At 43.1% G+C, this 24504-nt stretch overlaps 1 protein-coding gene across 1 annotated transcript; it reads right to left on the bottom strand.

Annotated features, from left to right (window-relative positions):
- Positions 1 to 497: 497 nt before the first annotated feature.
- Positions 498 to 24081, bottom strand: camsap1b (calmodulin regulated spectrin-associated protein 1b). The gene is given in 19 exon segments (XM_029439046.1): positions 498 to 2828; positions 3601 to 3719; positions 3961 to 4070; positions 4228 to 4330; positions 4875 to 4923; positions 4925 to 5090; positions 5180 to 5316; positions 5687 to 7994; positions 8595 to 8679; positions 8800 to 8885; positions 9365 to 9521; positions 10062 to 10158; positions 10371 to 10510; positions 10763 to 10904; positions 13871 to 13951; positions 14541 to 14702; positions 17686 to 17948; positions 22185 to 22351; positions 23654 to 24081. Coding segments are annotated over 18 exon segments (4668 nt in total). The 5' UTR covers position 22351; positions 23654 to 24081; the 3' UTR covers positions 498 to 2531.
- Between the last annotated feature and the right edge of the window lie 423 nt (positions 24082 to 24504).

The raw sequence follows: 24504 nt of genomic DNA, 5'->3' as shown, positions 1-24504 counted from the left end.
GTTAATAACGTGTTGTACGAACAAGGAATACGAGCACTTACGCTTCATGGTGACCGAGCTGATCGGTGCAGGTCTACGACTTGGACCTGGAGTGACAGTTTGTCTTGTGACCACCTGAACCAGCAGGTGTGAAAAAGAAACACTGTTGCCATGGCGGAGCAGAGTTTGCCATGGTTATGAGCGCGGGTACTGACGCCGCTGTTCCAGTTGGGTGGTGGAGTGTGAGGCGGTTAGCACCAGGGGAGGCTTCACCACTGAAGATACATAGTGTCATGCTGGATGTAACAATTTTGCTTATTTGCTTTAAGAAGATTCGTACAACCCCGTGATGTTAGTGTCAACTCAAATGGGAAAGAATAACAACAACTCAGTGAGAAGATGCAGCGTCGCCTCGTGTGACAAACGTGAAAACAAAACTCCTTCTAGGTGAGCTGTGGTGTCTAAAACTAGCAAAATAAAAACAAACAGTCTCACAAATGGACAAATCAAGTCGTGAGAAAAGAATAATGAAAAATGTGACTTTTATTCACTTGAAAATTTATTGTTTCAGTGCTTCCATTGTTTTTAAATAAATAGATGGCATGGGATCAAAGATAAAAACCAACAAGGATGACAAGTACACGAGTGTAACAAAAATGGTTACCAAATGCCAGTACAATCTTTTAGTTAACATAAAAATACACTTGCATACATTTAAGGATCTGCCACCCCCTACACCAGAAAACAAATTCAATATGCAGCAAAGGAGAAATCAAGTATTGTGTTTTTGGAGACAGCAGTAGTATCATGTCAGCAAAGACTCTTCAGCTTTACATCTCAGCATTCAATCTTAGTGTTTGGTTTAGTTTGAACAATTTTACGAACGCACAACAGCAGTGTTATCAATTAGTTTGTAGCTTTTATGCCCATTCAAAATTCCAACAAACAGAAAGTAAAGTGCTCGTGCAACACTTCTGGTTGTTCTCGAGGCCAACAAACGGTTAAAAAAAGCACTTTGATTTACAGAGAAGAGACGACGTGGCAAGTGTTTGTCAACACCTTGGAGGAATGTTCTTTAATGTTGGTACATGACTGAACCACAGTACACACACACACACACACACACACACACACACACACACACACACACACACACACACACACACACACACACACACACACACACACACACACACACACACACACACACACACACACACACACCAAATACTGTCATTCGAAGCGCCGATAAAACACCCTTCACAACAAGTGTGTGTGTGTGCGTGTGTCGCTCTCGTGGTTAAAGATGGGACAGGCCAACCGAAACACTCAGGGGGGAGAGGGAGTAGGGTGAGGGGTTACATTGCATGAAAGAAGCCGTCGACAAGTGTTCATGAGTGCACCTTTATACAGGACAGTTCAGGAGTGCCCAGTGGAGAGAAAACACAACTAAGCTCTAAACATCAGAGAATTCCCGTTATGATTAAAACACATAACATCAGCTCTATACCACATCGCTGTAATCATAATAATTAAAAAAAGAAGCAAATAATAATAAAAAAATGTCTGTACCAAAACCCATCCTTCACCCTCTTGTGACACCCTCGAGAAAAAGGATGTTTTGACGAATAAAAGTGACAGTTAACATTTTTTTTGCTATACACATATCCAGTGCTACACGATCAGCGTCTAGTTTAAAAAGCGGTTGAATAAATAGACGATAGTACCACGATGCGTGAAAGGCCAACGGATGTCGGAGGGAGACCTGAGGAGCTCCCTCGTGACGAAAAGAAGACAGTTCAGAGCAGCAGGTTGTTGTTTTCTGGAGATCCCTGGTGAGGCAAAATCGGCAATGCCAGCCTGATTCGACAGATTAGACCGTCCACGCAGGAAGAGAATGTTGTTTTTCGTTTAGCAGAGCAGTCCGACAGGGTTGTACAAAGATCCCTTGCTTCGGATTTTCCCTAAAAGAGCGACAGAATTCCCCCAATGTCCCCTCCTTTTTGTCCAAATGTGTCCAAAGGAGAAGCATTTCTGGAGAGAAGGAAGTACTTCAGTGCTGCCGCTGAGCTCTCAACCATGACAGTGCTGAACTAATAAATACTTAATGTAAAAATTAACATCCACCACACATGAGGGAGACTGAGGAAACAAAATGCCACATGCTTGAGTGGTGGTCGTCGTAGAAAAACCAAGCCGGACCGAAAGACACCCGAAGAGATCGCACTGAGATCACAGGGAGAGGAAGCCAATTCAGCCGGCATTCCTCTTTTTGTTGCAAGCACCAGTCCCTCGCACCAGCCTGTGACACACACACACAAACACACACACACACACACACACACACACACACACACACACACATACCTTTCCCTTGTTTCTGCCTGGGTCCACCTACAGAGGACCTCACATGTCCATAAGTGCGTCCTCTCCCGAGTAAGTTTCCAGACCGAGCATGGCGGTGGAGCTTGGCTGTGGGCATCAATGCAGGAAACAAGCAAGATGAGGAGAAGATGATTTGGATGATAGGGGGTTTCAACTCCAGCCATCTGTTATTTCACGCTTTTCTTTGGCACAGCACTTCTCTTGGTCTGCCACAGGTGGTTGTGGATGGTCAGGGCGTCCACGCTGACTGACACCGTCTTGGCAGGGATGACGGTGAACTGCTTCCTGTCGGAGCTGTACTTGTACAGCTTGTCGATCATCTTCTTGCTGATGCTCTTGGGTCCTGTTCCCGTCAGCTTCTGTATCTCTTCGGTGTCGGGGAAGTACGAGTAGAGCGCCCGGAACTGGCAGCCGCCGTCACGAAACAGGATCATCAGGTGGTTGGAGTCGCACTTCTCCAACTCCTAGTGGGGAAGGAGGTTAAACAGCAGTAAGAACACGTGTATTATTAATATGGCATTGAGCTATATTACATTAGTAGGTTTATCTGTGTAAGGCTGCTGGTTCAAATCCTAGAGAGGCAGACACGTGTGTAAACTGAGTAAGTTATGGTCTTTTTGGCCTGATGAGAGACTTTTTCCACCTAAAAATTACATTTGAAAAATTGGAGAGAAATCCACAGTTGCTCTTCTTGACATTTCTTTCATTTTATTCCCCGTTAAAATATTTCTGCTTCTTTTTTTTGTCTTAAGGGTGCGTGTTCTGAAATGATTCAACCCTCAAAGTGTCCAGTAAGCCTGGTTAACTGCTCTTCTGCAGGCTCGTGTTGCAGGTTTAGCTGTTATTAAGGTGTAGACTCTTTATGTGGGAAAGTGCTTCCCACCGGTGTACCACAAACATGGATCAGAAAAAGTCTTCTGCCATGTCTCTACATGTCCGACCAGCATGTGGGATTAACAAGACGTTTAGTGGTCCGAATAACAACAAATGTAACATTTATTTTTCTGATTTTCTAAGATAAAGTAGGTCCAGATTTTATTTTGTGATCAATTCTATCGATCTATAGCAGCTGAAGATATTATGCAGTGACATTGATCCCTGCATTTGTCAATGAAGCGCGTCACCACAAACATGGATCAGAATAAGTCTTCTGCCATGTTGCCAGGATAGCAGTGTCGCAGAATTTCATATTAGAAGATGGTGAATACAGTCAGACGTGCAGGTCGGACTACTGACCTCTAGGATCTGGTTCTTCTGAGGCTCGTTGACTTTGCCAGCCAGGCAGCAGTGAGAGATTGCATTGTGGATGATCGGCTTATTCGACTTGGAGCTGGGCTCCTTGAATAGTTTGGGACCTAAAAAGAGAATAGACAGTTAAAGCACATAGGTATTATGTAACGCATAACAAGAGAGAAAACGGTCAGTCAGATAAGATGACTACAGATAAGCTGCAGCTAACAAGTCCATGTCATGCAACAGTCCATTGTTCTGACAAGCTGTGTTTATTGTGTCCTGACGTATTGATCTTTTTGTCACTGATCATAGGACAACTGGACAAAATAAAAAACATTGAATAATAAAAATGTGTGCACGTACCAGTATACTCAGCCATGGAAGTGATGGAAGACGCAGTGGAGCCGTTGTCCCAGTCTCTTTCTGCAGTTCGGCTGTTACGACTGCCTGGAAACGACTCCACAGAGTCGCAGCTGAAAGACACGATGTAAGGAGGTACAGGTGGAACAATAAGGATGATTTTTGTAAATATAAACTATAACTACTTCACATCTTAAAAATGGACAATAAATAGAGTATTCTTAAGTACAAGCTCACAAGTTAACTAAACTAAATTTGTGAGTGACGTACCGCTGAGAGCCAGCCCCTCCAGAGTTAACGCTGTCGCCCTCGTTGGTCGCAGCGGAGGCCAGGGACAGACTGGAGCCTGATTGGGCGGTGCTCAGATTGTCAGCTATGAGAAACAGAGAGGAAATGTTCAAATATTTTGTAAAAGGTTACAGTGTTACTTCAGAAGCAAGTGCTTGTAAACATTTGAGACTTTATCCATAGGGCATAAGGAACTTCAGAGCACTTATTTCACTTATTTCAAGATGCCTATAAAACACAATAATATAAATGAATGTATCAAAAATTGCACATGTCAAACTGTAAATAATGTAACACAGTTATGAAAAGTTCAAACAATACTTATTTTAACAGTTATTAATCAGTGATAATCAGGAAGTTAAATATATGACATTTGCTGGTGGAAACGCTGATTGACATCCTCAACATTCCTTAATCCCATTATTACATCTGAAGTGCCAAAGATATGGGTGTATATTAGTATTAATGTGGTATTTATAATCGTAGGCCATGTCATTTTTACAGTAAATTAGAAAATGACTGGCTGCAATAGCTCAGCTGTAAAAAAAAACTAATTAAGCACACCGTGCTGAGACGTGTAAAGAAAAATGTAACGGCTAAATGTCAAAGCCATGTTGTAACATTCTTACGTGTGGAAGGGCACTTGGAGAAATGTTCGCTGGGGGATTCCTCTCTGAACTGCAGACTTGGGTCTGTGTTTCTGCTTCAGTTTGGGGGGTTTGGGCTTCACAAGGCCTTGTTCCTCGAACATCTCCTGCTGCTTCCTCCGCAGATAGTCCTGCTTGATCAGCTCCCGCCGCGTCTTCTCATCTTCTTTACGCAAGCGGTCCTCCTCGGCCTTCTGTCTGGTTTCGAAACAAATCAGCTGAATTTTAATATTTTTTTGGGGGGGGGAAACATCTGAATCTTTCGTAATGTTAGCAAAGTAAGTTACCTGGCTTCGTCTCGTTTCTGCTCCGATTCCGATTCTAGTTGTTGTTTACGGACTCGAGCCTCCTCGGTTTTCTTCTGCTGCTTCAGCAAGAACGCTGCTCTCCTCTTAGCAAGCTCATCCTCTGCCTTCGCCTCATCCTACCATGAAAACATGAAACTTTCATTTATTGCTGACATAAAGGACTAGGTGGATAATCAGAGAACATACGGATTCAAAAGGCTTAATATACAAGGATAACAACAAGTGCCCAGTGGAGAAAGAGAAAAACACAAAGAAAAATAAAGAAACATGCCATTATAATAGAAACGCATAACATCAGCTCAGACTCTATAACACATTTTTAATCATAATAAAAAAATAAAAAAGGGAATTTGCCAATTCTTCAGATTTTTCTCATATATCATAAATATTGTGTAGATTCATTTAAATGGAATAGTGCCATTTATGAAATCATGACTGCATGAAAATGGATATATTAAAAAAAAAATGTTTGTGCAAAGTCATTACCTTGAAGAAGAAGCCCAGGCCTGACTTCTGCTCTCCATCACCTTTTGTTGTTGAGTCCTCAGCAGCCTCATCTTCCTCAGGGAATTTCAGCTCCGACAGATCGACCTCAATCAGGTGGGATCTGTTGCGCTGCACCTCGTCTGATGGTATATTCTCTTTCCCTGACCCGTCTGAAGAGTTGAGCTCAGACTCTCTAAGGGTGCTGGACAGACACTCGTCAAAGGACACTTCTGGGACAGCTGCTGCCTTCGGGTCCACTCGGGTTGGCAGGCGCATGTTCGCCTCGTCATGAAGGCGGAAGTTGGCGCTCCGAATGTGGCCAGAGCCTGGCCTGTCAATTGCCTCTCCTGCTGTGGGGTTTCTGGGGCTGTCGGGCTGGTCGGCCCTGGGGGACCTGCCCCCAGCCAACTGCCTTAGGTGTGGTAATGTCTCTGACCCACTCTGGGTGGGGGTGAGTGTCCTGGAAGGCTGCCGGCTCTGCTCCTTCGCTATCTTTAGCTCTGATGGTTTGGACCTAGAGCCCCGGCCTGAGCTCAGCTTGGGAGGCTTCCTGGTGAGAGTGGTGCTGGCGCTGGAGAGGTGCTCCACAAAGTGAAAGCTTGTCTTGGCGTCACCGTTTTTGTCACTTGTGACCGGAGGAGGTGGAGTTGCGCCAGGCGTGGACTGTACATTCTGTTTCATCAACATCTCCTGCTGCAGTGACAGCTGTATCATCTGCTGCTGGATGCTGCCGATGGCGTCGTTCAATAGATCGATGGAGTGGTTGCACTCATTCAGGTCCAACTCTTCTTCCAGATACAAGCTTCCGCTGGTCCCTTTCTTGTCTGCTTCTACGGCAACTGCCGGGGTCGTTCCCGCCACGTCTTTGTCCCCCCTCAGGGCATCAACAGACATATCATCTTTACTTGATAGTGCTTTCGCCCCGACGAGCTCGTCTTTAGAGAGGTTAGCTTTAAGCGGGTTGGGTAATGTGTCACTCTTGCCTCCACCTTTCTTTACAATATGCAGGAAGGCTGCCTTTCCCAGCTTCTGCCTCTGCCTCGCCGACAGCACCTCCATCTTCTTCTTCTGGTGCTCAATGGCACGCCGTTTCTCTTCCAGCTGCATACGGAGCTGGACAATTTCAGAAGCCAGTACATTAGAACCGCCGCTACCATCGCCTATACGGCTGCACCCTCCCAAGGGTGAGGAGGGGCTTTGGTCCCTTTTAAGCCTCCAGGAGGAAGCCAGGGGCCCACTGCACTCTGATCCATCTGGTGTGGTCCTTTGGGAGCTTGAGGCACTGGAGCGAAGGTCATGGTTGCTGCCGAAGCGCTGCTGCTGGGCTTTGCGCTCGGCGAAGGAGGTCATGCGCACACTGCCACTGGCCATGCTGCTGGCCTGGGAGTGAGCGCTGAGGCAGGGGCTAGAGCGACCGCTGCCCCCATTCATGTCTTTGTCCTCATGCTCTTTTACATTCATGTCCTCTTGGAGTTTGGCCGATTCTTCTTCTTCTTCATCGTCATCATCGTCAATAAAGACTTTCCTGGGCCTGTTGGGGTCTTTAATGGTAAAAGCTTCATCCAGATCCTCTTCCTCTTCATCCAGGTCTTCAAGTTCTGCGTCCAGACCCTGGCCAGACTTTGGTTCTTCCGAATCTGAATGAAGGTAGAAACCCCCAGCTGGCTCTATGGGCGAGGGGTCCACACTGCTGGTAACAATGGGGCGGACATCTGCCTGACCCTGTTGAGGCTCCTCTGACGAGTGGGCCTCCTGACCCAGAGGAGTGAAGGTTTGGTTCAAGTTGCAGGGAGCTTTCCTACGAACGGCTGATGTAGATCCATCTCCTCGGCGCAGAGAGCCCCTTCCTAAAGAGTGCGGCCCCTCACCACTCTCCTCCTCCTTGTTTAGGCATACAGATTTCTCTTTAGCTGGTTTGATCACGGAAGGCATCAGTGGTTCTAGGTAAAAGCTATCTGGTGCGGGTTTGGACTCAGCGGAAGGTTTAGGTCCCACTGTGGCAGTTGCTTGTGTCCCGTCGACCCGTTCGGGGACGACGGGAGCATCAGTCCTGGCAACTGCCACCAGAGTGTCTTCCTGGTCCTCAATGTTGACATTTCCCAGAAGGCTGTGGCCGTTGATTCTGCGCATTGCAGTCTGTAAAGGCTGGAGGACAGAAGTCTGGTGTTTGGGTGTGATGTTGATGACATTGGACGCCAGGCTGTCCTTACTTATGGAGCGAGCCAGACTCAAACTGTCTCCAGAAGCAGCGTCTGCTTCACTGTCTGCGGCTGAATGAAACATATAGGGGCCGAGTGTGGACATTGGTCTGCAGGAGGAGAACATGGGGAAAATATTACTTATGAAGTCATCATGATAGATATAGCTATCAATAGAGCTGCAACATATGAACATCTTTGGGTTTTGGACTGACATGTAAAGACATTACCTTGGACTTTTAGAAACTGGGATGGACATTTTTCTAAAACATGATATGTGGTCAGAATGCCTCATAAAAATAAAGCAGGCAGGTGCAAGACAATGTCACCAACAGTCCAAAACCCAAAAATATTCAATTCACTAAAGCGGAAGACAAAGAAAAGCAGCAAAGTAAAAAAATAAAAATAACTAATAAAACACATAAAAAATAGTTGCCAACTAATTTTCTTTGGACCGACAAATCAATTAACTGACTAATCCCTGCAGCTCTACAAATATTAATGTACACTAGAATCTTTGCCGTATAGATGATAATATTGTACATGCTTACAAATAGACAGACGTGGTGCGAACCTGTAACCAAAGAATATTTGCATCCATTGCAATATAAATATTTATCAGCAGATTTCAAACAAAGCCCTCTGAGCTTTAAAAAGGTGTCATCTTCTTCACAGCAGTTTAGATTAGGTTGTATACTATCTTTGGGTACCTCTGCCTCTTGTCTGGCCAAGCAACAACAGAGCCTCGGGGTTGTCCGTCCATCTGAGTGAGGGAGTTTGAGCGGTTTCTGGGACCTAAACAGAAACACACACAAGCAATGAATAACTATAAAAAACAGCTGCTGTCCATCATATAATGACAATTAAGCCTGTGTGTTTCGTTGGTGTAATGGGTGTAACGGCTGTTGTCCTTACCCGCACCGTCTTCTCCTTGCTGCTTTTGTTGCCTCTGTCGGAGAGGCAGGAGCGGGTGGGAAGGACTGAAGGTTGGACCCCCTTTACTAAAAGCCAAAAAACAGAAATGTTTTTTTTCTTTAGCAGGTTTGCAAAATCAGAACTGTCATTCAAACACTATTGGGAGAGCAAATCATCAGAAAGTCTTGAAGTACAAAGAATTCAGAAATGTTTTGCCCAACCAAATGAAAATCTTTGAAATACTTTAACAGACAACGCACAAGAAACTGGCATGAAAAAGACCCAAGTGACAGTTCAGTACCCTTTAAAATAGCTAACCTAAACTTTCACGTAAGCGCTAGCAATGCACACACAAACAAAGAGACAATGCAATAAGCAGCTTTACTTTGTATGAATCATTATTCAATTTGGTGAGGGGAGAAGAGGGTTAGAGGAGGAGGAGGGCACATGAGAATGAAGGTCAGACACTGCTGCATATATAGCCATCCTTGTAGGGCTACTGTAACTGGTTAGGACACAGGATCATGGCGAGGTGGAACGAGAAGGAAAGTGAGAGAAGACTTACAGGGGGTCAGAGTCTTCAGGGTGCAGGAAGTACCTGTTACAGACTTCGGGGCTGCTCTGGTTATCGGCCACACCAGGGCTGGCCAGGAAGCTGCGCTTGGTGGCGTTGGAGATAGGCACTGATGGGCGGGCACACTTGGGCTGAGCTATGGCTCGAGCTGAGGGACAGGAGGAAGAAAGAGGCGCTGATCATGTCAATACTTGCAGTGACTGATGGATTTATTTGTATTTGTGACGCAGATAAACATAATAAAAGTGGTTTGCATTTTAAATGCAACTTCCAATCATGTTGTAGAAAAACACCAACAAATAAAAGCTGTTTCCTAATCAATGAGAGAATTTAAAAAGTACAGTAAAGATGCGATTAGCTTCAGCTGCACGGTCATTATGTGAGAACTGTTTAATAAACTTGGATTCTCACGTATGAAAACTCAAGTGGGTAGAAAAATGTGACAGGCATCACACAGGTGACATATCTTAAAATAAAAAACGGTAAATACCGCCGGTAGGTGGCGAGTTTGCAGCTTTGTGTATTGCTTGAATTGAATGATCAGTTTGTGTTTTGAGTAACTGTCGTGCTGCTAAAACAATGCACTTTAATTATACTACCTATTAGTCAACATTAGAAGCTGCTTAGTCATCAAGTCTTTCACCAGTGTGATACTTTCAGTGTGCAGTAATCCCACAGGGATGCTTACCATCTTTGAACTCTTGGAGATCTCTGGGCTGGACAAACTCTGGCTTGACAGTCTCAAACCACCAGAAGAGTTCAGCAATGAACACCATCACATTGTGCTACATAGAGCACAAGAAACATGTTAGAAAGACTCTTGATCATAATAAAGCTTACAACAACAGCAAGAATGGTTACCCTCACTTAATACAAGCAGGTAATATAGTGCCAGCAGCAGAGTCTGCTGATGCCTGATATGATGGCTGTAGTACACGGTGAAATGTACATTTTTATTGCACATGTTATTGAAAACACATTATGTCACTTTTTGTACCTTGAGCACAAGTGGCGAGTAGAGCATGTCCTCCATCGTCAGATAGAAACTTTTATTCAGATACTCGTTGGCAAACTCTTTGAGCAGCCTGATGTTGTACAGGCTATCAGCGATGGAGGGAACTTCCTTCAGGCAAATATCTGATCAGACAGGCAGAGAGTCAGAGTCAGATCAGGACACAACTCAATGACCTGGGGACCTATAAATGTCACACCGACTATACTGGCACAGTAAGCCATGTGCTAGTGCCAAAAATAGAGTCACACATGGATATTAAATTCAATGTGCGAGCAAAGAAAGCTGATGCTCTTTATGGAAAAATTATTTGAGGGCAACTGATAGTTACTGAATTGTAGCTATTGTGAAAGTGTGTGCATGCAAGCATAGCATACCCTCCAGCTTCATGAGGTCCGGGCAGTAGTAGTTGACCACAGTGAGCATAGCAGCTCCGTCACAAACATCCCTCATCAGGTCCTCCAGCAGAGGGAAGAATGGCAGCTGTCGGCCTGACGCGTGTTCCCGACGATACCGTACCTGACCGCCGGAGGGAGAGGAAGAGGGTTTTATGAGAAGAAAAGCAACAGCAATTACATCAAAGACTGTATACAAGAAGTGGACGTAGCCTCTGGGTCAGAAATGTGAAGCCAATGCAGAAATGCCTTAAACCTGCATTATATCTAATATCCAGCAGGGGGCGACTCGTCTGGTTGCAAAAAGAGGTCCGAATGTATAGATGTCTACGAGAAAATCACCATACTATTATGGTAAACAGAATACTAAGATTTATCACCTCAGTAAACATTTTCCTGATTAATTTATGTTCTCAATCGCTAGTTTTAAGTCTTCTTATATACGGAATGATGTTCATTTTGTAAATGATTGGCCCATTTACAGTAAATAAAAAAAGATGATAAAACAGCGTATGCTTTACAGCGTGGCTACATTATGATTAACTACCGATGTGACCCGTCTATCAGGGTAAAGGTGTCGCAATGTGTATTCCTGCACAGCTACACCCACCCAAAATATGGCCACTTCTGGCAAAAAAAAAAACAGATGGCGACGGGCAAAATGCAAAACTATTCAATAAGTTAGTCCACAAACTAATTGGTGACGAGCGGTGATTAAGTCCACTTCTTAAATACACTCTATAAATAACACACACCACCACGGTTCTACCAACGACTTGACACGACATAAAACATCCTAAATGCAATGACTAATGTCACAAGTACAAATCTCTTTTGCTGCATGATTCACGTGTGAACTAGTCAAGGCATATATTGATCTCGGATGTTTCGGCTTCAGTTAATGCTCGTGGCTATCCATTTAAGCATCAGATCAAGGTTCTCCCCCGGAGATTCAAAGCAAACGATATTTGGTTGTTTGATCGACAACAGTTTAAGTGTAATTTCCAGAAGAAAATGACGATAAAATCTTGCGAACCATGAACAGACAGTTTAGGGAGAACCCTAAAGACCTGGTGAACTGTGAGGAAATGGAGGTGGAAGTGTTAGAGCGGTGATATGAACACAGGGGATGGTCAGCCTTCCTCAGGCCTTAGTTGGAAGGAGGCTAGTCAAAGAGCCCACTCAAACTAGGCAACATGATCCAGCTGACTGAGAGAGCAACTGGCGGTAACCTACTTATGGGAAATGAGTGTGTAGTGGCATTCATTTTGGATACACACTCTAGGATGAGCATTTATTTCAGTTTCCACAAATAATTGATCAAATTGAACAAGCACACATGAACTAAATACAACAGACTCAGATGATATAGGCTAAACATTGTTACATAGGCATGTGCACCCATTATAGAAACTAAAAACGGAGATCAAATACAGACCTACATATGATTTGGAGAAACATAAATATAGATCGCACTGGATGCCAAAGCACACTGTACTTGTACTGATTCTGCATGACTTACAAATATTCACCTTGTACTGGGAACACCCCTCCTTATGTAATGCCTAATCGATCTGACATTCTCTGTAGTACTTGTAAAAGATGCATAAAGAACATTAATCAAAGTTATTTAGACAGATTGAATTAGCCTTGCTGTCTCTCCTGTGTGAAGAGATGTGTATTTATATCACATCATGCAGAAGAGGGAGTTACTCCAATAGAGCCAATATTTGCTTATTGCAGATATATCCTGTGTATCAGAAATTACATCTGGGTCGGGCTATAAACTCCAACAAAAAGCCATTAATAAGGAGATCAAGTAGAGGTCGGGTCTGGTGAAACTATGAGAGGACTAATCACATTTTAAAAACATGACAACACAGCCGACATAACTTGCAACATTAACTGCGATGCATCTACAGTATAGGGAGGCCATTCTACCAAACTCTACCAACTGTACTGAGGCAGCTTTTGTCACAAAACACAGGTGAAACTACCAACCAAACTTAAGGATCTCTACTACAAAATAAGCTCTACATAAAAAAGGGACTTCTCCTAAGAGGGAACACTGTACCGCTTCGGAGAGCTCCTCTGGCTCCAGCATGCAGTGGGACAGCTCGTGCATGACATCAGGCTGACACACACACACACACACACAAAGAGAGCAGAGATACTGTCAGAGGAGACCGTGTGCACAGAAGAAACGGTGTGAGAGCAGAAGAGAAAGACCGGAGGGGGGATGACAAAGCAGATCAGTGAGAGGTGGTGGCCAGGGATGGGACTGCAAAGCAAAGGAGAGGTGTAGGTAATAAGCATGGATTACCTCTTATTTTCACGGGGCAAGCAAATACCTACACAGCGTATGCACATGGCCTACTTTAGCTTGAAATGATAGCAGAGTTTCTCTTGAACACTTCACAAAAGGTCAGAGTAACCTTACACGTCTGTGACATGTTGGCCATAAGCGGCAAAAAGAAGAAATAAAATAACTCGGCTTTCTCCGTCTTACTGGCACACTGGCTACAAGCAGCACAGAATGAGCTTGAATGAGCCATGGTGGCAAGAGCGCGCACATCAACACAGAATTATGCGTGCAAAGAGGAGAGGGGGAAGAAAATGGGGTGATGGGAGTGGGCACTGGCATCCAACTTACAGGGACTAGCTTCCAATACCATTTGGAGGGAGACTATCCAGTTTGCAGGGATAAGAGAGGGGAGGGAGGGACATATGAGGAACAGGAGCAGAAAGATTAACAGGTCAAGAGCACAGACAAAAGGATCAGAGCAGGGTCAGAACAACTCCAAAATGCCATTAAGGAGAAACATTCCTTATTAAAACTAAGGATCCTGCCGTTGTCTGAATCAAGTTTTTGCTTGATAAAAAAAGATTGTGTTGTGACACATGGATAAACTCTAATGAGGAATTTTTATTTGATTTAAAAGGAGTTACTTATAAAAGTCACCAGAAGCCAAAAATGTGGCGCTCCTGGCACAAAATTGTTGTCCATTTTGGCTGTGGTATTTTAGTTTTTCCTTTTCTTTTTCCTGGCCTGTAAAAGAAGCAAATGGAAGACACAGCGAGTGGCTTTACCTTCTGGTGGCTGGGGGACTCCAGGGGGTGGTGCTTGACTTTATGCTCCCGTTCCGTAATCTCCCTCATCTTCATGTTTACCTGCAGACGAAATAATGACAGTACGTTTACATGTTACTCAAGAGAAGCCAGATTACGCAGATAATTAGAAAATGCGTTAACATACTCTGTAGTAACCTTGTGGTCAGCTCTGGAAAATTGTTATGGACATTAAATGTTTTCTCACATTTTATTGGCTCAACAATTAATAGATTTAATCAAAATGATAATCTTTTGTTCCCCCATTTGGGAATATAAACTGTCAATCAATGCCAAATGGACACTATCCCAGACAGTGGTGCTTTGGGACATCATGAGGATTACTGGACAAACTGTGTCACTACTTTCGCTTCCTCAGGTCTTCAACCCATTGAGGAGTGTAACATGAGCCTGAGCCTGTTGTGTGTGTGTGTGCACCAGGTCCCCACTATTAATAAGTGGGCTACTGTTGCCGATAATGTCAGCGTGAAACAGATTATTTATACCACATGGTGCTGAGTAACAGCACAGGGTCATAATCAGATAAGTCATTCAGGAAAAAAAAAAAGGCTGGAAAGTTATTTTATTATGTGCTGCTGTGTTTATTTAATTGTATTTGCACTGCTCAAGTCTGTGCCGTCAGCATTTCAACCTTATTGATCCAGAAGACCATAGCGTCCTCCAGGTCAAAGGGCAGCTCCTTGGAGGCACTGAAGGTAGAGAAGCGCTTGACAGAAGCCACCACTTTCTCGATGCTGATCATCTCCACTGTGTAAGCCATCATCAGGGCATCAATCATGGGCATGTGAGCACTCTGCGTGAGGGAGACATAGAAACAGAGGACAATTCGATGTCATTGGATTTTCCCCTGGTTTCCAATGCAATTAAAAGATCAAAGCTGGAGGCAAAGAAGCTAAAATTGCAATCTAATGCAAATTTACCCAAACAACAAAACGCTGTGAAGCTTATTGGTGTGGAATATGATCAAAAGTACATGTTTACCTTGTAACTCCAGCAAATGAGGACAATGCTAACATAGTGAAAGTGTAAGTGTATCTCTTACTGATAAAAAAAAAGAGAAATGACCACCAAGTGGGGATATCACGCATTTAGCAGATTTTGCACAGCAGCTCCCTCTTGAGCCACAAAAGGCTCCAAACAACATTTTTCACACAGACAGTAGCACTTCCCTGCAAACAGACTTAGATGTGTAAAATCAGTGGGCTTCCCCTTTAAGTGTTCAGGACAAACAACCATCAGACATGTTTGGACCACACTTTGTAAGAACTAGTTTGTTTCAAGCATCTCTCAGTCATTACTGTTGCCAGTAATGAACCATCATTTCAAAAGGTTGTATTCTTTAAAATTGTCAAAACAGCCACTATCGGTTGTGGGTAAACGGATGAGATTAATGGATAAGGATGCCGTCTAAATCAGAATTCCAGTGGGACAATACTGAGGTTCCTACACAACTGTGTAGCTTTAAATAACCTGCCACGCTTTAATCAGAAATGACACCTCTCATTCAGCACAATGGGTGTCCGCCTTTAAACCCGCTCTCTATATCCTAATGGAATCAAGAGGCCCAGCAGGGGTATCCCTACTCCTATTAGGATAACACCTGGTGCCTACCAGTAAAAATATTGCTTCTTGATAGCCAGGGTGGTAAATGAACACAATACTAATAAAATATTTGTCCCCAGCTGGCAAAACCCAGTTTTGGTAGGCAGCCTCTTTTTCTAAATCTCATTCAATGTAAAGGTTTATTACTAAAGGGTTATGTCCACAACATCACAATAATGCAGGACCTGTACACGTTACAGAACACATACATGGATGCCATTGTTTCAGTCAGGACTGTGTGCTAATTCAAATCGGTGATGGAAGTGCTCATTAGGCTTGTTACCATAGCGAATGAGAGCTATTCAGAGCTTTTACCACAGCCCGACCTACGGTAGATAGAAAACAGTGACTATAACGGTGACAATCTACCTCCAGACAAACTTAGACTGTAAGATTTAAGTCGGGGGAAAGTGAATGAAAAAAGGATGAAGACTGTGCATAAAAGAAGCTAAAGGCTGCTCAGGTTCTGCTGGCTCATTGGATTCACTCGCACAGTAGATACTGTTATGCTGAGCTGTTGTGTTTTCAAAGGCGATTTAATCATTAAGCCGAAGGAATTTCCAATCAATTCTTGTTCCTTCTCGACCGGCAGACCTCTCTTCATAACTGCTGTTGCTCTGCTGTCATTTAAGGGATAATTAAAGTTTCTATCTTTCAGGTCCTAGCTTTCCTACACAGGTAACATAGAAGGTATTAATGCTCAGTTCAATAAGAAGAGAAGAGTCTTAACATGATGTATGTGCAATATGATGATGCATAAATAGAAAATATGAAAGAACTGCACTTCATTTACCCCAAAATGTCAATAAGTAGTGCTCAAAAAATGAACAAAAAGGGCAACTATAACAGCATGATGTGCTGCTACAGCTATTGTTCTCCTCCAACACTCACGCGCCTCTTCATCAGTGCATTGTGGAGCCCCATAGAGAGGGCTGCTGCTGCCCTGAGCTGTCTCCACGTATGACAGACAGACATCGTTCGTACACACGCATGCACACATACACACACACACACACACACACACACACGTACACACACGTACACACACACACGGTTTAAATAGACTCAAGAGGTTGGCTAGCTTCTCAAGGTTTTACAAGCCCCAGCTGTTTCCCCCCAACAAAGAGTCAGACATGGTACGGAGGCAGTTTCATTCACACAAACACACACTTAATGCAAGTTGCTATAGAAACGTATTGTCAAGTCAGTAAACTGGGATGGGGGTTCCAACGGTCTATCAAAGATAAGCGGTGTTCTGCTCAGGATTTTCCTTCCCCTCACCAGGCTTTGTCCTGGCTGCTTACACACAGGCCTGTGTGGATTATTTTGTCAGGCCGCTAACAGGAAAAGCAGACGCACATCCCTGACCAGCCCCAGCCCCCGCAGAGACCAGGCCTGCTCCACACTATTGCTGGTTTCCTTGGTAACAAAAAGGGTAGGAAGATGGCTGAGAGCAAGTGAGCTGGTTGGCGTTCATTCTATCCTGTGTGAAGTGCTCTTGGTGAAATTGTGAGACATCAGATCTCATTGCTGGGGGGGGGGGGCAATAAGTCGCAGGACAACAACAACAAACCACAAGCCCTAATAATCACGGCCTTATCTTGCATGATAGTCCTTACACGACTAGCATGCGTAACAGTCAAATTCCACCTCTTCATTTGAATGAAATGATAAGGATGCGGCCGAATCATCTGGAGACTTTATCAATGAGTCAAGCAGCAAAACATGTCTGAAACTCAATTATACGTAGTAAATGTCATGCCTGTCAACAAGGTTTTAAAGTTACTTTACACAGTAGATCGAAGCTTCCTATTGTCTCAAACGCCTGTGGCTGAGATTGATTGCTCTGCTGGATGAGGATGAAAGCAGAAGCCTCATCCACTGAGGAAAGATAATATATCAGAAGCAGGAAGAGCTGCGGATGTTACAGGTAATGTGCAAAGTTGTTAGAGCTCCTGGTCTGATTTCCTTCTTCTCTGACTACAAGCTCAATTAACATCATGGCCTGCATGGTGCTGAATGTGTCTGTAAACAACAGGAGTATAACAAATATCAGTAATATTGAATTTAATATTATATAGTAATATTGAGCAGCAGCTAAAAGGTTTTCCCACACATCCTTTTTTCATGCGACTACTAACGCGTCTATCGCGACATTAGGTCCAACAACTCACCATTTTGATGGGCGCACAGGACAGGTCCCCATCTGTGACGGGTGTATCGTCACTCTCCACAACATATATGCCCTTTCTGGACAGAGCCTGGATGACGGACAGGTGGGACTGAAGAGACGCCGCCTGCTCCGTCTTGAGGATGAGGGCGCAGACTCGGCAGTAGAGCTCGCACGACAGCAGCAGGCGGATGACAGGCGGCTTCATGTGTTCCTGCTCGTACTGGTCTGTGTAGAACGGGTCCCTTAGGTCCTCTGGGATATGATCTGCAATGGAGAGAGTGGTTAGACAGCACAGCATATAGTTTAAGACTAAGATATGGGGAAGCTGGTAAGATACCAATATAGTAAAAGACTGTATGGCGACGCAGGAATGGCACCTTTAACGACAACATCTCCGTCGGCCTCAGCCTACAAACATCGAACGTCTACAGTGTCAACAGGCTACGGGAATGCAACAACTTCCCATGTGATATTTGTTCTATAAAAGGTTTCAGTTTACATGGCCATTTGTAATTGTAAGTCACAGCTTATTTCCTCAGGAGCACATTGGGAAACAGATCCCTGCTAAGCTGAGAGCAGGCCTCTCAGGTGACAGTGCTGGCAAAGCCCGCCCTAACGCAACAATACTGGATCCACAAAGAGAGAAAAGAAAACAGTGACATACACACAAGATTCTGTTGCTTTCACTCTCGATACCAGAAATCCCGGCCATATAAGGGCAATGGTTGAAGCCCTTGACTTCCAGCATACACAAATCAAATTTATACTGCAATGTAAACCACAAAGAGGCTTAAAATAGTCCTAAAATGTTCCTCAAAATCTGTCCAAAATCCTGCACTGCATAAAACGGTGTGGTGAGAATCCTGTTCTGTTAAATCTGTGTTGAAGTGTGCCTGAGCTCCAGTAACACAGCATAAGCCGTATGGGGGTATGTGATGTGTTCTTAGTGTCTACTCTGACTGTGGGGTCACAAGAGAGCCACTCGTCAGCAATCTCCTGCTCACGAAAAAACAGGAAGTTTTGTAGATGATAATACATGAAGAACAAATCAACTGCAAAAGTGAGGAGGCAACAAACTAGGTTTTGAGAAATATATCAAATATATTGGCAAAGAATGATGAAGTATAAAACATGAACTATCAAAAGACGGACCACAATATCAGTTTAGGCTCCTGAATTCTGGACAATTGAGATTCTGCTTTCTGGTCACAATTCCTGAAGGAAACATTTTAATAAAAAAATCTAGCTTATGAAATTCATATGTACCTACAATAAATCTTTGTGGTAGGGTAATACACGGATATGTCTCACATCAGACATCTTTGCAAGTTCAGGTGGCACCCAGAACTAGGGTTGGATAAAATCAAGGGAGAGGTTTCCTAGTTTCTAACACATTTTTGTTTTTGTGATTCCTCCTCATCAAAGTGCGGCCCTTCTGTCTTCCGACGTTAGATTTGTTTTTGCCTGTGCACAGTTCTTCAAGTGACGTACCACTGTCTTGTCATTTGCTGATGCAACTTAGAAAGTAGGGAAGTCCCAAACCTATCCTAAGGTTTGGGACATTTCTATTACTACGAGCCTTTGGTTTGATGCATCAAATCTATCAAACTATGAACATTTGTTGTCATGCAAGAATTAGATTGCATAAAAAAGGCATAAACTGGAATGTTGATTTTACTATGATTACCAATGCTTATGTCAGTAGCTGCTAATGTTCAGATAGCATCAATCCTGCACACTGTATGCCACATGCATTACAACAACACAGGCCTCACGGATATGCTGTCTGCCACCGTGTCTTATTCTAACAGCATTAATGTATTATGCACAACACCCAGCAGTGTGGGTCATTCCTGGAGAGCTGCATCTGAGTATATAAACTCATTAGAACAGTGGGAATGATTGTATATGAAAACAAAAGGGGTCTGGCTGAGGCGAGACTTCACGTTTGACTTCATTCCACAGACACTGATGTCGTGTGGCAGCTGCCCCCGCCCTCCTGCCACCAGTAGCCAGGCTGAAGCATTTACTAACTGGGATGGGGTGGAGCATAGGGTCTGGCAGAGACACCCAGGATGCGCTACGACACAGTCAGTCAAGCATGATCAGCGCCACAACACGATAGGGAAGAGCAGGGTAAGGACCAGCAATGTGTCTGCAACAATGGCAGGTGCTCACTTTCACTGTGTCTGGCTGTCTGTGGCTCAGGCTGGGAGCAGCTGTGTCAGTAGGACAGGAGAACATGTACACAAACATATACATGCAAGATCAAAGACTTAACAGGGAACCCATGCTTATGAATACACACCAGATGAACCTGAATCCCTGACAACCCACCAACATCACGACATGATATGACACTTTAACTGTTTACATGGTACCGTTTGTGCCCATCACTCATCGTAAGAGCCAAGCAAACAACTGTGCAGAAGAACAACGTAGAAGAACAACGTAGAAGAACAACGTAGAAGAACAACGTAGAAGAACAACGTAGAAGAACAACGTAGAAGACACCGTAGAAGAACAACGTAGAAGAACAACGTAGAAGAACAACGTAGAAGAACAACGTAGAAGAACAACGTAGAAGACACCGTATGAGCCACAGGATGAACATTAAAATGGGCCTAGTACATTCAGTTCCCAGGGGAGGAAGATAATTGCAGCTGCACCTGAGAGTTGCCTCCCTCTTGGCTGCCAAAGCTTTGGGGCCAATGTATTCCTTCTATCGTTTCTAGTTTTACAGAGATGTTGTTATGCTCTATCTTTAAGCCTGCATCGTTAGCGAAGGCCTGCGATGACAGACAGTGAACTGAGCAAGCAAATGCCTCTGAGCTTTGGCATGAACTCTGAATGTGAAGCCTAATGAAGCAGGGTTTACAGCAAAACACTAGGCTTAAAAAACAGACGAGAGAAAATAGCTTTCCATCCATAACCTGGATTACCATTAAAACTCTGATCTTACTGTCAGTTGTTTACTATGAATGCTTCAGCGGCAAAAGGAAATCTGTGCAATGACCACAGATATATAAGAGACCGCAGAATACAAAGGAAAGCTTGTATGAGCCTCTTAAAAATCATGATGGATGATTTTACCAGAAACCATTGATGCAACAGACATGCAAAGCAGTGAATGGTGGGCCTTGTGCATCAGATAGCAGAGGCTTACACTGACTAAGCTTAAATTCTACGATAAGGAGACACTGTGTTGAAAACCAAAAAGGTAAATAGCAGCCTTGGAGTAAAACAATGGGGGCATGCTGGGATGTTAATCCTGCAACCTTTTCGGACGGATGATTAAACAAATACCAAACAGTCAGGGTGTTTTCTGTTGCTATGTCTGAGTTAAGAGGTTAAGTATTTATCATGCGAGTGAAGGCTCTCTGAAAAAAATGAGGCCAACATTCTCACACATTTCTTCTCATGGACGATAATCCAATCTTTGTGCGTATATATATATATATATATATATATATATATATATATATATATATATATATATATATATATATATATATATATACATATATATACACACACACACAAACACATAAAGAGATATTTAATGGTGATTACAAACTGGTGTAATAAAGATTACAGCAAACTAAACCTGCTTCAAATATGGGCACCTGGCTATTGTTTTTAGACATTGTTTTTTTTTTTTAAACAAACTGGCAACTGATTTATAAATCTGGTTAATAGCTCTCTTCACCAGCTGTGCCCAGCAAAAGAAAATGAACTCAGGATCAACTAAACAGAAGATAAGCAGTGATAATGCTCAGGTTTTTAAGGTTGCTAGTTATGCAGCCATACACAAGGAAATGGCTCCTTAAGGGTTGTTAAAAAAATCCTATTACATACAACTTATCTCAGTCCTGAAATGTATTCAACGCTTTGACTGTTGCAAGCACAGACATGACCACAAAATCTGGCCTAAAGGCCCAGTTACTAATGCTGATAACATCTTAACAGGGAGTGACTGGTAGAGCAGATCCACATTTTCCATGCTCTGAGTCCAGTTTAACAAATGTAGCCTAATGCTCAGTTCCTGTCACTCAGCCTGCTTTGGGTTCAATCTCACTGGCCAATCGACAATAATGAATGGATCTGGTGAGTCAGTGAGGGAGGCTTCAGTTGCCAAATGTCATGTGGGAATTAATGTTGGCTCGAGTCAAGTGCACACATGCATACATATTTCTTTCTCTTTTCCTGTCAATGTTTTACCATGGAAGCTTTACACAATCTGCTGATGGCAGTATGTGGCTAAGAGGAAACGCATTGTTACAACAATAACATTTGAAATAACAATGAAAATATGAGGGAAAATATGGTGCAGATAGCACTTTCCAAGGTTTTATTAAATCACTCTGTAGTCACAAATGTGCCATCTGTTAAATCTGTAATGTAATATATATAATTAGTAGGTAAGTCATATAGTTGCAAATCAAAAAAAGAAAACATACTTAGCATTTGTGTAGCTTGAATTCAAATGTAATTACTTACCAATGCCATAGGCTTTGGCAAACAGCCACCGCAGATTGGCAGCTATTTTTGCTCTGGCGGAATCGTACATCTCCAATGGTACAACGTCCATTGTGACTTCTGAAACCCCAGCCAAATCCACTTTTCTCCTGGTACTGTCCCCGCCAGCACACAAATCAACATCCATCCTAAAATAAATAAATATGTTAGTCACAATTATACTGAACATACTGCTGAGTAAGCGGACAAAAAAAAGCATATTAGCCATCTACAATATACAATGTTGCAATGTTGCTGACATGGCTTGTGCGATAATTAAGGAAAGTAGTGTTTTGGGTGCTGCTGTTAATCCTCCCTTTAGTAGTCAATCAAGCTTACATCTGGTGATTGAGACAGAAGTACCAAAGTGGTATCTCGTAGGCGGGATCACATTCATTATGTCGAACGTTTGATGACAGAGTCTTTGCTAACTGACTGAAAACAGGGCTGAATACAAGAACAAAACTTTATGTTCAGCATGTCAGGCACACATGCACTGTACTAGTCCATAACTGCAGAGCAAAAGGAATCTGATGATAGTCAGTAACCTGTGTCCTACTCTCAATAAATTATCACACTATTGCTTGAACCCATATGCATATTACTTGCAGAAAGCGCATTTTGACTGTCAAAAAACCAAAGGAATCTTACTGATAGTTGATACATTTAACTCACAACCTCACATTAATAAACCTCAAATCCTGCAACAAAACAAAACTCACAGCTAAAGATTGCATTTGCTTTCTCAGTGACTTTGTTTAAAAGTGTTCTGTGCCCTGTCTCTTCTAACTTTTTTTGTTTTGTCTCAGCAAAAACAAAGTATTATTACAATAACAAAACATCTGCAGTAGCCTAAGTCTAGCAGACGTATGTTTCCAATCAGTGGCTACATAAAACTCGCAACACTTTCAATTGCCCCTTCAGGCTGATGTATTGTCCAGATATTACCATCGCACTAATACTATTACTATATTTTGACTGGAGATTACTTTAAAATGACCAAAACATAAGAGGAAAAACAAGTGCATACACCTGCTTAACGTTATACATACGATTGTACTAAGCTCCTTTATTTCGCCAGAAAACTAAAGTTAATGTTTCGTTACCTGTAGCGTTAAGTCAACGTTACCTTACCACCTCAACATTATGTTACCATTGACGGCCCAATGATGGCTTGATCAACAACCTAGGTGATTGCTAATGAACAATATTTACTTTAATTATAACATTAAAAAGTGTGTTACGATAACCTAATCAACGAGGGAACAACAGTTAGGTGACGTGGTACACATTTGCCTAACAGTAGGTTAGCTACACGGCCATGTAGGCAGACGTAAAGCAGCTAACTACGCCGCTAACCGTTAGCTTGCTAGTGTGTACTGTAACGTTACAGGAGCAGCACTGCATTCATCGGCCCATGTATGACATTAGCTAGCTGGGAAGGACATTACCTTGAAAGGTGTGGTGTATCTCCTATTCACCCTTCAGTTCCGTCGGGGTAAACAATTATCCAAGGACCTGCCTCGCTTTACAGTGGCCTGCTGTGTAAAATATACACCAGCAGCAGCGGCGCATCATCGCCAGCTAATAATGCTAGTAGGGAGGCGAGTCTGGACGGTCTCCTCCCAGCAACAAGACCCGATTCGCGGCCTGTGTGACAACCGCTCCACGGCAAGCTTTCAGATGAAACCTGGCAGAAAAGGGAGGGCTCTCCAGGGAAGAAACACAACGCTCAGAGGATGTTCCGTCTATAAATCTATCTATTTTCTACACGCCTCATGTTAGTTAACAGACAAACACATATATAAGTGGCTCGGGCTATGCAGCGAGAACCGGTGGTTTGTTCGCGCTCTGCCCATAGAAATTAAATTATCATCCCAGCCTTCCTAAAGCATCCACAGCGCATGCGTGATTACCTTCCAGACTGTTACTAGTAATACTGGTAATACCTGTCAATAATATACCAAGAGCAACTTACTCTCCTAATAATAATATATTTCATTCATGTTTTTTTAAGCTAGAAATAACAACATTTCTGTTATGTTATAAATCATCCGTTGATGTAACCACGAGACCCTGACTGAAATATATTTGACAAGTTGACTAAAACCACGAGCATGAACAGTTATTTCTTCCTGAATTATGTCTTTATTTCAGTATAAATGTATTACAATATATATGCACACGTTTGTATTGTTGTACTGCGTTGTCCTTGTGATGATATTGACTAATAATGCCATCTAGTGGTGAAATGTAGTATCTTAATTTGTAACTTTTCATTGGTTTTCTAGAGCAGTGCCAA

Source organism: Cottoperca gobio, chromosome 9 (assembly GCF_900634415.1).
Source record: "Cottoperca gobio chromosome 9, fCotGob3.1, whole genome shotgun sequence".
Taxonomy (NCBI): Eukaryota; Metazoa; Chordata; class Actinopteri; order Perciformes; family Bovichtidae; genus Cottoperca; species Cottoperca gobio.
The sequence above is the reverse complement of the archived record's forward strand: the minus strand, read 5'-3'. Positions and strand labels throughout refer to the sequence as shown.